This window comes from Argentina silus (assembly GCF_951799395.1).
Source record: "Argentina silus genome assembly, chromosome: Y".
Classification (NCBI taxonomy): Eukaryota; Metazoa; Chordata; class Actinopteri; order Argentiniformes; family Argentinidae; genus Argentina; species Argentina silus.
The window spans coordinates 28,325,787-28,342,350 of record NC_139654.1 but is presented as its reverse complement, the minus strand read 5'-3'; the positions used below and the strand labels follow the sequence as shown (position 1 = coordinate 28,342,350).

Sequence of the window (16,564 nt, the reverse complement as noted above, 5' to 3'; positions counted from 1 at the left end):
TTTTTCTTTGATTAAGACAATATCTCAACTCCATACTCCACCATTCAGAAACAAAACAATGAAGCCTCTTAATTTACATTTAGTAGAGATATGGATTGGTAATTTATTGGCATGACACTATTCTCGTTTTAATACAATCATAACACAACTAGCCAGAGTTGTGTCTCGTATGGACTGGCAAGGGGTATTCCCAGTCAGAACAGTTGCATGTGTGTGCAATTTAATAAAAACTCAATTGAAGGAAGCCAATAAAGTGACTGGTGGGATGTTAGCACAGTAAAGCAAGGTGACCCTGCCCCATGTGGACCAACCTGTGGGCTTCCCTCTCCACACATGAATTCACTGGCAGCCTCAAAGTCTCTAAAATGCTGTACCTAGACAGTCCATGGTCTCCGGTTAGCTCCATCCTGCTAGTAATACTATTAATACTACACATGGGGTGCTGAGATTTGGAAGGCTTTATCATCATGTCCAGTTTGCTTGAGTATAATTCTAAACTTGACAATTGTGAAGCTGATAGGGAGCATCTTGTGCGTCAGACGATTTTGCATTGAGACACAAAGCCAGACTTCAACAACATTTTGTCTCTCTGCGAGTCTTAGAGGTCCTTGGTAAAACAAACAGAAATAAACATGGAGGAGGAGGTCCCCATCCGAACAGCCCTCCTGAACGTTTCTCAGGACATTAATTGTGCCACCCCTTTCTCTATCCCTGACACTGCCATCAATCAAACATGTTATTAGTATTCGGCTGACCCCGGGACCTAAGTGTGTCATTGCTCAGACAGGGACCACAGACTAGCGGGAAGAGATTAAGCCTGTGTGTGTTGCATCATGTTGCTCTGAGCCCCAGGGACAGGGTGGTTGGGTGCTGAGTGAGTAAATTCCAGGGGGTAGAGGGCGTGATTGGCAATGTTTAACAATATCCAAACAATATGGATCATTACTTATTTGGCTTTGAAAAAGTATTTTTACTTACAATGTCAATGGCAACGGCCATCTTGGAAGTTCAAATGAACCAAACTGTCCATTTTTTTTCAGTCGGTATGCCACAGCCCACCCCTTCTTATCCTCTTGGCTTTATGTGACTTTATGTGACAGGTTTCTGGAATCTGAGCATCAGGCTCTAAAATGTAAATGACCCGTCAGTAGAAAAACCAAAGCCTTTGAGTGGGAAGAGGGGGAAATATCCACCATTTCTGTGATGATGTCACTCTGCCAAAACAGTGCTGCCAGAAAACAGGAGGAAAAGAAATGGCATTAAAAAGTACTCAAACAAGTCCATGGCATTAAGGGATCATGGTATGCTTGCCATTAACTTGAACATAATCACTTTTTTCTACATGATATAAAAAAACAAGTTTGGTTAAAACATAAAAATCAAGCACTGATTTTCTGTTGATATTGTGAACAGAACAATATGACAAACTATACAATTGACTATCCAATGTTCAGCCCAGACTATACACTTACTTTCCCCTCTCTCTGCTGTCAAAATAAAATGATAGAGATGCTATGAATGTCTCTTTTGGATACCCTGAATTTCTGTAAAAGGGGAGCAAAAAGGCCTGTAAAGACCAGAGAAAAGCTTGTTTTTACAGAATTGCAACGGTTTTCTTATTGTTAAGTAACTGTTTATTATGTTTCAATGTCAGCTTTTCTGGGAGGCTCATTCAGGCAGGGGTTTGTGTTGGCTACAGATAATTAGATCAGTACCATCAGTTTCATTGTCCCCTTTCACCTTTGGAATTTACATGAGAATAACAGTTTCTTGACGGTCCCCCTTCCCTAAAGCGCTTAAGGCTTTAACTAGTACACACAACCTGTGCGCAGTGGTGTCATTACACTTCTGAACACACTTCTGGTGGCTTTCATATTACCGATGACATAATTGATGGTTGAGAACAGCTGCAGTCAAAGTAGGGTAGCAGAAGTCAGTACTGTAGGCTAGTGTCTAGTTAGCTTTGTTTGTTAACTAGCTAGTAAACAAAGGCTGCCTGTATTTACCTCAGGATAGTTTGTCTCGGTCTCCCGGTGCTTTATGAATACTTCCAGCCAGGAGAGCATAACAAAGAACGTTTGATTCCCAGCCGTAGCTCCACTTTTCTTTTCTTCATATTTCTTTTCATTCGCACAAAGTTGTACCGAATCTTCTTTCATGACTGAACTACTTCAGCTCCGCCTCCATTCACTAACCAACCAATCAATGGTGTGCAACATCTATGCGGCCAGTCGCTCATCAAGAAATCAAGAGAGGTGCGCGACGCCCTGTGCAACCACCTCTGTAGTTGCGCAACCTTCGTGAACCTACGCAGACCCCTGGTTGCATTGTTGTTGATTTAGCATGAATCAGCTATTAGACTTTCCCTCCTCCAACTCTAAATGATTCGCTGCCTCACCTTAAAATGCACTTTTAAGAAAGAAAAATTATTTCTTGGGAATTCTATTGCAAGGACAAAAGCAGTTTCTCTTTTGGGCTCTTGAAATTATATCAACACAGTCCAGACCTACATTTCTCAAACAATCTTATAACAGTAACATAACAGTGCTCTGCAGGTAATCAAATGTAGACATACAGTGCCTATAGAAAGTCATCATACCCTGTGAAATCTTTACCTTTTGCCACATTACACCCTGGAAATTAAAATAAATCAAATCTAACTTTTTTGAGCTGTATGTACACATTATAACCCTTATCATCAAAGTGAAAATAACAATTAAAGAAATTCTGGACAATTATTACAAATTAATTCGTGAAATACCTGGTTTGCTTAAGTGATCAGCCCCTTAGAGTATACCATTATAAACTTGCTCAGGTGCAACCAATCAACTTCCAGATCAAACACCAGGCTAATTACCCCCCACCTGACATCAATTGTAGTGGTTTTGATTACTTCAGAATAAAAACCAGCTGTTTCTTGAGGATTCCACTACTAGAAGTGCATGGTTCTGCAAAGAATTCACCATGGTTGGAAAAGTACTTTCAAAAGGCCTCCGGGATAAAGTTGTAGGAAGGCACAAGTTAGGTGAAGGTATGGTAAAATTAAAGACAATATAAGGGTTGTAATCCCACACCTAGGGGAAAAGGTCACAAGGACACCAGATGGTCCTGGAACATCTCAGAAGGGGTGAGATCAGATAAGTGGGGGTTGACTAGAGGGTATGAACACAATGGAGTACAATAGATCAAAGCTGCAGAAACAGGATAGATGAATAATAAACACAGTTGTAAACAGCCAGGACAGATGGCTTTTGTAAACAGCCTAGGTCAATTGATCTCTCCACAGACTGACCGACGCCACGTCAGGTGGGAGTAGCCCCTGGATGACGAAATGTAGTTCTTAAATATCATTGGTGTAAGTAGACAGGAATTTGAATGAAGGGCGTTGACCTGTGTGATGTTTATAAAAGGACAGGTAACGGAAGTGAAAGGGGATCAACTTTGCAAACCTGACATGGCTTTGTTCTCTGTGAATAAAGTCTTTGAATGAATCAACAGCTCTGGTTTAACGGTATGTTATTTCAAAAATACCATTACTTAAATTCTACTACATATTTGGCGTCACGAACAGCATGGATAAATAAGGCTCGCATCGTAAACTATCGTTGAGAGGGGGACCGGACAATTTATACAAATTTAATGAGCTCAAAAACAAAGTAAGCAGAATTCCTGCTTTTAGTATAGAAAATTTGTATAAATCGTTCTGGATTTCCGGCCTCTACGGTAAGACACGTGCATGAGTCTTACCAACAAAAAAACAAATTTAGGATTTGAACTAGAGCTGTTGAGGATTTCATAAAATGTGCATGCGTAACTGTTAGTACTGTAAATAAGTTTAACTGTCATGTTGAGGAAGTGTATTGACAGAAAGGTTAGCTGTCATGTTGAGGAGGTGTATTGACAGAAAGTTGATAGTATAGGCCGAAGCTAAGTGACTAAGTTCTGTGTTCGTGTTGAGGAAGTGTATCGGATACATTGTTGAAGTACTGGATAGAAGTATTAAATAGGCGGACGTAGATAACAGAAGTACTTGTTAGCGCTGTGTTATGAAAGAAAACTGCCGCCTGTAGTTTAAGGGAAATATTGCGGTGTATATTAGTATTGTGACGTGATGGACGCTTGTAGAAGTGCCGCTTGTAGTTTTAGTGTAAGAACGCAGTGTCGTGTGGTGATAATATTTGTACAATTGCTATGTCATGTTGTGAAAATGTTCGTAAAAATTGCTATGTTGTGAGTGTTTGTGAAAAGCGCTGAGTTATGTTGAGAGAGTGATATTTTGTTGTGCTGGTTTATGTTGAGTGATATTTCGTTGTGCTGGCTTGTGTTGAGAGAGAGATATTCTGTATAAACACTGTTGGTCGGGAATTGAGGACTACAGTTAGTATATAACATAAGAGAGAAGACAAAAGTTTAATTAATTAGATATATTCTAGAAATTAGATATAGAAGAATAAAGAGTATATATTTTTAGAGAACGGGTCAATGTGTGAACTTTTTAGGCCTCCCAGAGTACAGAATAATGAGAATACTGTGTGATATATAGTATATCTGTGTATACGGAATTGGAAGAAAGCCATCGGTGCCTCTTAAAGGAAACGTAAGATACTTCTTGTAAAAGCCAAATTATTAAAAGTAAGAATAGAGACAACCCTTTTGGGGAGTCGGAGTGTAATAATTGGAGACGTTTAAAGAAAAACGGACAGACCGCCATCTTGAAACGTCATTCGAGTTGGGCAGTATTGTTGTAAAAGGGGGAGGGAACCAACTGAGTGGGTTGAGCGCATATTATAACAATAGACTCCACAGCAGTTAGGTTTAGGATGAATGAATGAATGAATACATAACGAAATAAATAAATAAGATATATGCTGTATATGCAAGTATATGCTGAGTGAAAGTGATTCTTGAATGAAGAGATTCTTGTCTAAGCTCACACTGATTTAATTCACATTCTAGACACACACACACCTTATATACTCACACACAGACACACACACACACACCTTATATACTCATACATACATTACACATTCACACACATAGACACACACACATCTTATACTCATACACACATCACATAGACACATAATTATACCAATATAGACACACACTCATTCATACATTGTCATACGTACAACTACATTCTCAAGTACACATACATACATGCAAGTACACAGGTGTTGGTTATATCTATATTTGATTCCCAGGGTGTAAGACACCAATTGTGATTAGGATATCTCAAACTGATTCCAAAGCTGTTTCTTAACTTATTTCTTTAATTTTAAAGTGATATCCTAGATAACCAATAATACAATATTGTTCTCTTTTGACAAATTACAGAAAAGAGTGAAAATTAAAACATTTTACAATAACCCTAAAAATAATTACTGCAAAAGGAAAAATGGAGAAAGGGATTACCATGGTAACTCCAGTAGAAGTATTAGAGAATAAAAACCCTCTTTTAAATAACCAAATAAAAGAGATGTCAGAAAAATGGGAAAAACTAACCAGTAAGAATTATACTAAGTGGCCTAAGGAAGGGACATTTGATGTTGCAGAACCCCAAAACTCGAGTAAATTCAAGAAAGAGAGAAATAGATATGTTGAAATTGTTCAAAACAGAAGGAGAAGCAATGTTAAAAGAAGAGAAGGGAAGTGAAGTGAGAAGGGGATCTAGAAGCCCCATAGAGCTTGATTGTTATGCAGGATTAGAAGAAGGTGTGTGGAGGTCAGAGTCAAGGCAGGAGAAGAGGACTAAACCATTGGAAGCCGGAGTAAGAGAGAGAGGAAAAGGGAAGGAACCAATCGCACGCCAAACAGAGAAACAGCTATACAGCACACCCAGAGATGAGGGAGCAACCACCTGGGGACCCGGAGATGACCCAGGAGATGACCCAAGAGATGACCCGAGGTCCGGTGACGAGGAACAGAAGGAGAGGAGGTCTGGGATAAGCCAGAGGGAGATAGACCAAGCACAAACAATAGATGAAATATTTAGTGACTGGAAAGAAAATATTAGGAGAAGACATGAGGAAAGATCCAGGACTACTGAACAAGAGTTGAGGGATAGGGGAAAGATAGGTCACCCAGATAGATATCATTGCCCCATCCTGATAAAAGGAAATCAAGGACACTATGTGCCCTGGGGTATGCAGGATGTGCAGGGAATAGTTAGCGGATTACTTAACATACATGATGGAGCATCTAAAGGGATTAGAAGCCTTGAGGAAGAGACTGCAGGGAAACTGCTGGCGGTGGGAGACCTCATAGCCCTGTTGGCCAAGGTACTGGGGGTGGCAAAGATGGAAGACATTCTCATAAGCTGTGGACTGGGAGGAGCACAGGGCAATACCAGAGCCGATGGGATGTCATTTGACCAGACCAGAAATGAGAGGTGGACAACCCTGAGAGAAGAATATCCACAAAGGATGGATATTAAGACCCTGAAGGGAGACCCACTGGGAGAGACTGAGAATCCTGCCACATACCTGCACCAGCAACCAAAGAAGTGGAAACTGGAGACTGAAGTAGACCCAGAGGGAGACCCACTGATGACAACTCTGTTCAGAACCGCAGTGATAGAGGCCATGTCCCCTCCGGTGAAAAGCAGGTTAGAGGATGTGGTGGGACTCACGTCCAAAACACACAAGGATGAGTCAAGGCTAAAGGAGCAAGAAAAGGAGGACCAGAGAAGGTTAACACAGCTCCAGCTGGGGGAACTCACAGAACGAAAACAAGGCGTAATGGGCGCCGAAACCGGGACACCAGTTCCATACAGAGCCACACCAGAACCACTTCCAGTGCTGAGACCTCAGGGACAAGAGCAACCCACCGTACCTGTAATTCAGGTGTATACCAGGCAGCCCCAGCAGTTTAAGCCAGGGAAGGGCAGAAAGAGACCCCAAGGAAGGGTCCTAAGGACAGACCCACTAAGTCCACCAGGTGTGTGCTGGGGATGTCACCAAGCAGGACACAACCGAACGAATTGTACAACTAATCCATGGAAGAAGAGGGAGAATAGTAGACAGGGCTATGGTCAGCAGCAGCAGAGGCCTCCGCAAGGACCGGCCAATCCATATAGGGGACTAAATTATGGTTACTAGGGATGCCCAGAGAATCCGAAAAGGGAGGGTCAGCTTCCAGTATTAACCACAGAAGCTGATCAAGAACCAATGCTGCAGGTTCAAATAGAAGATAGGAGACAGAGCCACGACCCTGCCCATACTGACCTCTGACCGGTCATCGGTGAATCTCTTGGGGAGGGATGCATTATGCATGCTGGGGATGAAAATATGGTGTTCCCCAGAAGGTGTATATGTAGATACTATGGCAATAAACATACAAGAAATACCAATAACTGCAAGCGCAAATGATTACTGGTTAGGGGAAATAAATTATGAAATAGAGCAAAATTGGTTAAAATGGAGAAAATATATTGAAGCCCAATTGCCAGATGCAAGGAGACCACGATTTGACTTAAATTGCAACTCCTGCCAAGAACAAATTTGGCAGGAGCAAACCAAAAATCTGGTTGTCCCATTAATGTCACAATATATTATAGTGGGGAAAACAGGGAGCAGCTATGCAAATAGATGAATTAGAATTCGTACAAAAGTGGTATAATATACCTAATGCTGCTCATCATGGGTCATTAATGGTAAATAAAGGGTATAGAGCAAGAGTTTTGGGACCTATGATGAGAACCGCATTAAAAAGTAATTGGAAAGAAACAAGTAACCCATTGATAAAACATTCTGCGGATAAGGAATTCATAAAAATAATATATACCACAGGAAGTAGCCATATTGGTTAAACGACAGGTTCAGGTAAAAGAAAAGTCAGATAATCAATTAATAGAACCAATAACGCAGCTAGAGGATATAATACGCATGCAACGGATTGCAGGGCGGTTTGAGCAATCCATGTGGCTCCGAAGGGGGGCGAAGGTGGACTCTACAGGAATGTGGAGATCATATGAGGGTACTATAGTGGCGCCTACGGTGTTACTGGGGATTTTGATCACTGGTGCGCATGGTTTTGACCATTGCGCAAGGGGGGAAGTTGTGAGAAAGATAAAAATCCAAGCGTATTGGGCACCCTATGTACAGGCAATGGTAGGAAATGCATTTAATTAATTCAAAACATTTAAATTACAAATTTGGTAATGGAATATGGAGACATGATAAAAAAGGTCATTGGGAAGAGATAAATGCTTGTTGATATAGATAGATTCAGAAGATGGGTAGAAGCAGGGAACAGGGGTTACATTTCTAACAAGAGAAGTAATACCCAGATTTGGAATACCTAATGAGATTAGCTCAGATAACGGTGAAACAAGTCATCCAGCAGTTAAGAATAAAGCAAAGATTGGGTTGTGTCTATCATTCACAATCGCAAGGAATGGTAGAAAGAATAAATGGTACCCTGAAAACAAAGCTGAATAAGATATGTGCCAGCGCAAAGCTTAATTGAGTAAATGCCTTGCCACTTGTATTAATGAATTATCGCATGCAGACTAACAGAAACACGCATTTAACACCGCATGAAATGCTTACGGGTCGACCCATGCCAGTACTAACAATACGAGGACCTTACAAAGGACCACCGCTTGAACATCGCCAGATAGAATTGAAACAATATATGAATTGATTAAATGAGATACACAAAGTTATATGTTCACAGGAAAAAGACAATCAGCTGGAGCCGGAGACACCCCTGCCCAATCCGAGAACTCCAGGAGACCAGGTGTACATCAAAGTCTTCAGAAGGAAGTGGAACGAGCCAAGGAGAGAGGGACCGTACAAGGTAGTGAGAGCCACCCCCACTGCAATACAAGTTCGAGGGAGCCTAACCTGGTACCACTAGAACCACGGCACCAGGGTCCCGAGGCAAGAACTCAGGCAAACCAGAGAAGAAGACGAAGGAATGGGTGAGATCGTACAGGAGCACAGAAGAAATGAGGGCACAGACTTTGGGAAAGTAGATTGGTTTGACAACATCCTAGGATCATGGGGAGGAATGTTGGCGAAAATGGGAATAATGGTTGTGATAGCGATTGTAGTGTTAGGACTGTTATTTTGTTGTATAATGCCTGTTTTGAGATCCTTCTTTATACAGGGCACCATTGAGTGATGAGTGTAACCAGAGGGATAGCTCAGATGGCAGTCAACACAATGGGAGGCCACCTAGACCTATATCCTGTTCTCAACTGGGGAGGCAGTAATGAGTCTTCTGCCCCCTCATTCGATGATGACGAGATCGTCTAGACTCCCAGCCAGGACTAGCAAGCGCTAACAACTACACCTACAGGGGAGAAGCATTGCTACAATCCTCAAGAAAGACGAAACCCGGGCCATACAAGGACTATATTCCCTTTGGGAATATTGACAATTTGAATGGACATTGATGTGTTTTAAAGTGTTATGTGTGACAATTATTGTGTGTAGTACTGATAGAATGACCATGTTGAATGCATACATAAAGGCTCAATGGGATGGCCATGGTTAAGGGATAAGGAGTGTTCCCCTGTGTTGGACATATAGGTCCCATAATAGAATGATGTGTTGTGTGTTGTTTAACTTTTTTATTAACAATTTGTGTAGTCATTTAAATGTAGTTAAGTTGTTGCTCATGGGGACGAGTGCTCATTTGCAGACTTGTAAAGTGGTTGCTCAATGATGATTGGATAAGGTGAGAACCGTGGGGGAATTTTCCCAAAGTTTTTCGCCCCCACCTGTAAAGGAGGCGTGTCCCCAGGAGCTAATAGAATGTCATACTGTTGATGCCATACAGGTTATGTTTACTTTTGTGAGTTGCCTCTGTATATTGTCTTGAAATCACTTGTATGTTTTATTAGTGTATCATTTACAACTCATTAATATAGGATGTGGGACTATTAAGTCCCAAAGGGGGGAATATATGGTAAATTTAAAGACAATATAAGGGTTGTAATCCCACACCTAGGGGAAAAGGTCACAAGGACACCAGATGGTCCTGGAACATCTCAGAAGGGGTGAGATCAGATAAGTGGGGGTTGACTAGAGGGTATGAACACAATGGAGTACAATAGATCAAAGCTGCAGAAACAGGATAGATGAGTAATAAACACAGTTGTAAACAGCCAGGACAGATGGCTTTTGTAAACAGCCTAGGTCAATTGATCTCTCCACAGACTGACCGACGCCACGTCAGGTGGGAGTAGCCCCTGGATGACGAAATGTAGTTCTTAAATGTCATTGGTGTAAGTAGACAGGAATTTGAATGAAGGGCGTTGACCTGTGTGATGTTTATGAAAGGACAGGTAACGGAAGTGAAAGGGGATCAACTTTGCAAACCTGACACGGCTTTGTTCTCTGTGAATAAAGTCTTTGAATGAATCAACAGCTCCGGTTTAACGGTATGTTATTTCAAAAATACCATTACTTAAATTCTACTACAAAGGCTACAAAAAGATTTAGAAGGCTTTAGCTATCGCTCTGAGTACCGTTCAGAGCATCATTAAGAAGTGGAAGGTGTATGGCACCACCAACACCTTGCCTAGATCAGGCCGTCCGTCCAAACTGGATGACCGAGCCAGGAGGACATTGATCAGAGAAGCTACCAAGGGGCCAAAGGCAACTTTGAAGGACTTACAAGTCTTTATGGCTGGGACTGGTCTGTCTGTGCATGTGACAACAATCTCACAAGCTTTACACAAAGCTGGCCTGTATGGCAGGGTAGCAAGAAAGAAGCCTTTTCTGAAAAAGTGCCACACTCAGTCTCGTTTGTGCTATGCAAAAACACACCTGGAAGATTCTGTTGCCATGTGGAAAAAGGTTTTATGGTCAGACGAAACTAAGATTTTTGGACTGAACTCCAAGCGCTATGTTTGGCGAAAACCAAACACAGCACACCACCCAAAACACACCATACCTACTGTGAAGCATGGTGGTGGCAACATTATGTTGTGGGGATGTTTCTCTTCAGCGGGGACCGGGCAATTGGTCAGGATTGAAGGGAAAATGGATGCTGCCAAGTACACTCAAATTCTTGAGGACAACCTGCGTCCCTCTGCTAGACAGCTGAAGATGGGCAGGTCATTCACCTTCCAACATGACAACGATCCTAAACATACCGCCAAAAGAACAACGCAGTGGCTTAAGGATAGAAAGGTGAATGTCCTTGAGTGGCCAAGTCAGAGCCCTGACTTAAATCCAATAGAAAATCTGTGGATGGACTTGAAGAGAGCAGTCCATCGCCGCTCACCACGGAATTTGACTGAACTCGAACAATTCTGCAAGGAAGAATGGGCAAATATACTCCAATCTAGGTGTGCAAAGCTAGTAGAGACATATCCAAACAGATTGATGGCTGTAATTGCAGCAAAAGGTGGCTCTACAAAGTATTAAATCAGGGGACTGATGACTTTTCCAACCCTGTTATTCTTCTTTTTCATTTTTTATAAATTTTCAGAACTGTCGCCTTTTTTTTCATTAGTTTGATGTTGTATGGCTAAATTTGTACATAAAGCTGGAAAGAGTTTTTTTTTAATGGATTTTGATTTCATGCTGTACGACAAATATAGTAACTATTTCAAAGGGGTATGATGACTTTCTATTGGCACTGTATCTAATTCATTGAGCTTCTTCAGATCTGTTCATTTTGTGGATAGAAGTAAAAATAGTAAAAATGTGAATCTTTACATTTTACTATTGACCTCTTCACTGTGTGGAATAATATGTCCAGCCATATGTGTTCTCACCTCACCAACACATTACCCATGTACACTCGCCGGCCACTTTATTAGCTACACCTTGCTAGTACCGGGTTGGACCCCTTTTTGCCTTCAGAACTGCCTTAATTCTTTGTGGCATAGATTCAACAAGGTGCTGGAAACATTCCTCAGAGATTTTGGTCCATACTGACATGATAGCATCATGCAGTTGCTGCAGATTTGTCGGCTGCACATCCATGATGCGAATCTCCCGTTCCACCACATCCCAAAGGTGCTCTATTAGATTGAGATCTGGTGACCGTGGAGGCAATTGGAGTACAGTGAACTCATTGTCATGTTCAAGAAACCAGTTTGAGATGATTTGAGCTTTGTGACATGGTGCGTTATCCTGCTAGAAGTAGCCATCATAAGATGGGTACACTGTGGTCATAAAGGGATTATGGTCAGCAACAATACTCAGGTAGGCTGTGGCGTTTAAACGATGCTCAATTGGTACTAAGGGGCCCAAAGTGTACTAAGAAAATATCCCCCACACCATTACACCACCACCACCAGCCTGAACCGTTGATACAAGGCAGGATGGATCCATGCTTTCATGTTGTTTACGCCATCTGAATGTCGCAGCAGAAATCGAGACTCATCAGACCAGGCAATGTTTTTCCAATCTTCTATCGTCCAATTTTGGTGAGCCCGTGCGAATTGTAGCCTCAGTTTTCTGTATTTAGCTGACAGGAGTGGCACCCGGTGTGGTCTTCTGCTGCTGTAGCCCATCTGCTTCAAGGTTTGATGTGTTGTGCATTCAGAGATGGTCTTCTGCATACCTTGGTTGTAACGAGTGGTTATTTGAGTTACTGTTGCCTTTCTATCATCTCGAACCAGTCTGGCCATTCTCCTCTGACCTCTGGCATCAACAAGGCATTTTCGCCCAGAGAACTGCCGCTCACTGGATATTTTCTCTTTTTCTGACCATTCTCTGTGAACCCTAGAGATGGTTGTGCGTGAAAATCCCAGTAGATCAGCAGTTTCTGAAATACTCAGACCAGCCCGTCTGGCACCAACAACCATGCCACGTTCAAAGTCACTTAAATCACCTTTCTTCCCCATTCTGATTCTCGGTTTGAACTTCAGCAGGTCGTCTTGACCATGCCTAAATGCATTGAGTTACTGCCATGTGATTGGCTGATTAGATATTTGCGTTAACAAGCAGTTGAACCTAATAATACCTTATAATTGTACCTAATAATGTGGCCGGTGAGTGCACTTTCCTTCAGCAATTTCACTTAAATCAGGATATGCTCTGGCACCATGAAAATCCCAAGGCTTGGACACATCTTCTAGTGTATTCACTGTTGGCCACTTGGAAACTTCCTGTAAATGCATTATTGTTTACAGCAGTCAGTTTCATACCCAGGATTTCTTAAGATCAACATTTCTTCTGGCACACTGAGCTTGAACTGCACTTTATTCCCCTTAATTTAACAGCTTTTCTAGTGAAATCGACTGTTCATTATTGAGACCCATTTCACGAAAGGGCTGTGAGGTGCAGTTTAATGAACCTCTGGCACAAAACTCCCTTTCACTGCCGAGGGAAGAATAGAGGGTATTTAGACCTTGTCGGGCTGTATGTCAAAGGCAGCCCATAATAGTTGTCAGGCCGGGGTAGAAATTCCCACTGGTCTGGGAATACAGAAGAAATCTACTTTCACCATGAGCAGATTAAGACACAGCAAGAAGTTGGGAAGAAGCTCCCAAATAGTGGCACCTGTTTGGGCACCAAGATTTTCCCATAGAAAATAACACTGTAGGATCATGTTAGCTAGATGACTCTTTCATTTCTCCATGCTGCATGAAGTCATACTCCAAGATCGACTGTCCCATAGGAAAAACAACTTCTACATGTCAGTGAGCAAACAGTTTTTGAGAGATCACGTTAGAACTGGTTATGTCCATAGTGTAGCACTTACAAAGATGTGTAAAAAAAAAAAGAAGAAAGAAATTAAATCTAAGATTTTTTTTTTATGCTTCTGATGATAGGGGTTGCAAATAACATGATTTCAGTTGAAATGCCTTTGCAAAAAGGTTTCAATAATAATAGTGACAACAGATCCACAGAAGCCACAATCCATTGTTCATGTTTTTTGTGTTTTTGTTTTTATAAATGTATGATATACCCATTGATTCTTGAGGAATATTACTTATAGATGCTTAAAACCTTAATACAACTGTCTTACCCATAACCCAAAATATAAGGCTGTTTTACTAAAACAGGAATATACATAAACACTGTATAGCTTTAAATTATGTTTAAAACTCCCAAAACTCCCACTGACAGTCTTTGCATCCAGAGTTCTGTCTATGAATTTGAAAGTGGTAACATTCCTCCAACCCCATCCCTCATTTTCATGTGGCAGGGCTGACGTTTTGTTGTTTTTAGAATTACCGATTGTGGCTTTAACTAGGCATTTCTATATTTTCAATTAGTTTGTTTTCTTACTAGAAAGGACTCCCAAGGGTTTAGTTTAAACACAAAATACCATATTTTCAACTCATTTTAAAGCTTTCGAAGTAATATAGTAAGGCCACAGTCATATCATCTGGTTTCACAAGTGTCTTGGGTTCACTGCACACATACACAGTTAAAGTGAAGGGGGAGAATCTCGCCACTGGGTATTGTTTTTTCTCGCCACTGGGTATTGACACAGCAGAGAACCTTAGACAAACCCTTCTTAGTTGCAGGTGGTCAGGCATGAGCAAAGAGTTAAGTCCTGTGGTCCCTCTGCCCCTCCTCTTTGACATTCTGACCTCATTTGCCCAGCCCCCAGAGAGCTCTCTCTGCTTTCCTCAAACAGTGTCCCTCAGTTCTGCTCTGGAGTGTTCACGGGAGCTGCATTACCAGCATTAGCATGTTGAAAAACATGCTTTGATGAATCTCTTCACTTTATAGATCACAGCGGATGCCATAGGTAAGGTAATGGCTGTTCAGACTGCAAATCATGAACTCCCAATTCATTCATTTCTGTTTTTCTGGATCCGTCATAGATAGATAGATAGATAGAAACTTTATTTATCCCAGGGGGAAATTCAGGTTCCAAGTAGCGTACAGACATAGGGGTATCACACATAACATACACATACAACATACAACATTAGCAGTATTGTATACAGGCGAGGTGCAGTTGTAAATGTCTTTGCAGTTAGGTGAGGTGCAAAAAGGTAAGGCAGACAGTGCAATTACAGCATTAAATACTAAAAACTAAATACGGGCTACATAAATATGGACTATTTTTAAAGTGCATTTAGTCCAGGCTGGTGGAGGGAGGTAGGGGCTGTGTATGAGGCCTAGCATAGCCAGTAAACATTGTAGTTAATGAGGTGAAACAGTGACATGATACATGATAGTGATGTGATACAGAGGGTGGAGGTTATGCAGAGAAGTCCATCTCTTTGCCCTTGATTGACTTATTGTAAAGTTGTATGGCTCTGGGGACAAATGATTTAGTCAGTCTGTCAGTTTTGCATGTCAGTGCTCGTAGCCTCCAGCTGATCAAGCTCTTCTGCTGGATGATGGTGTGGTACAGTGGGTGACCTTCATTGTCCATGATGGTCCATGTCATGGAGTATGACATGGAGAAAAGTCTTCTGGATGAGGTGGAGAGTGAGGGGGACTTCAGGGAGACCACCAGAGACCTCCTGAGTTTCATAGACTCAGCCTCCAGCAACATCAAACTGGCACTGGACAAGCCAGTAAAGTCCAAGAGGAAAGTTAACCACCGCAAGTATCTACAGAAGCAGATCAAAAGATGCACAGGCATTATAACACCAGGGAAGACAGCCCAAAGCCCAGCCAAGAGACAGGGCTCTCCCCCGACTCAGCCCAGCCCCTTTCAGGGCAAAACTCTCCCCAAGCGGGGGGATGGGATTCAGGCCAACTTACAGAGCAAGAGCCTGGCAGCCCTCTTCAACCCGGTGAAGGACATCAGGGGTGAGAAAGCCGCCCCTACGGCATCGCAATCTGCCCCCCTCGTTCTTCACAGAGCCTGCCAACTCCAAAGTCACCTCCACATCTGGTATGACCCTGAAGGACCTGGAACGGGGCAACCCTGAGGCGGCTGAGTTCTTTGAGCTTCTGGGACCAGATTATAGCAACATGATCAATGATCAGGACCTCTTTCATGGCATGCCTGTTAGGGTCCAGCAGGAGATGGCTGGCCATGATCCTGCTTCCTACGACCCTCACCATTTAGTTGGGCGATTCCTCCATAACGAGCCATGGAGTACTTGCACAGGCCCATCTAAGAAAGCAGGGGAGAGCATGCGGACAAGCCCAGTACAGCCCCCTGTGCACTGTCAGTCAGACTCCTCTGTTTCTGGGGCTTTAGAGAACAACATACATACGCTGGCCTTCCCAAACTTCTTCACAGAACGCTCCGTTCCACAGGTCACATATGACTTGGGTGGTGGCTACAACAGAGCTAGCTTTCCATCTCTTTGAGACACCCACAACTTTCCTTGTAGGGCTGAAGGTTTAAAGGCCTAATACAAAAAAAAGAATATAACGAAAATAACGGCAGTAAAGTGTGTTGGTATTCTCATGTCATGTTTTGTATTAACCCTGACAACCATTTCATAACAGTGTTTTCCAGAGAGGGAAATAGTTGACAAATTAGCTTGTAACAATGTCCGTGATACACAGAGGCAGACGCAGCGTGTTGAGGAGGGAATATCCCGTTTATTAAGACAATCGTTATGTCTGACTTTACAGTCTTTCAAAAACACTCGGCGACTTTCCAGTCGCCCTCTTTCCTCCTTTCCGAAAGCAGAGGCACACACATCTTAAAACCTTTCGTTAGC

At 42.2% G+C, this 16,564-nt stretch overlaps 1 protein-coding gene across 1 annotated transcript; it reads left to right on the top strand.

Annotated features, from left to right (window-relative positions):
- Positions 1-14,684: 14,684 nt before the first annotated feature.
- Positions 14,685-16,205, top strand: LOC310823831 (protein FAM181B-like; the record flags this gene model as incomplete). The annotated part of the gene is given in 4 exon segments (XM_083696703.1): positions 14,685-14,702; positions 14,704-14,745; positions 15,323-15,693; positions 15,695-16,205. Coding segments are annotated over 4 exon segments (942 nt in total).
- Between the last annotated feature and the right edge of the window lie 359 nt (positions 16,206-16,564).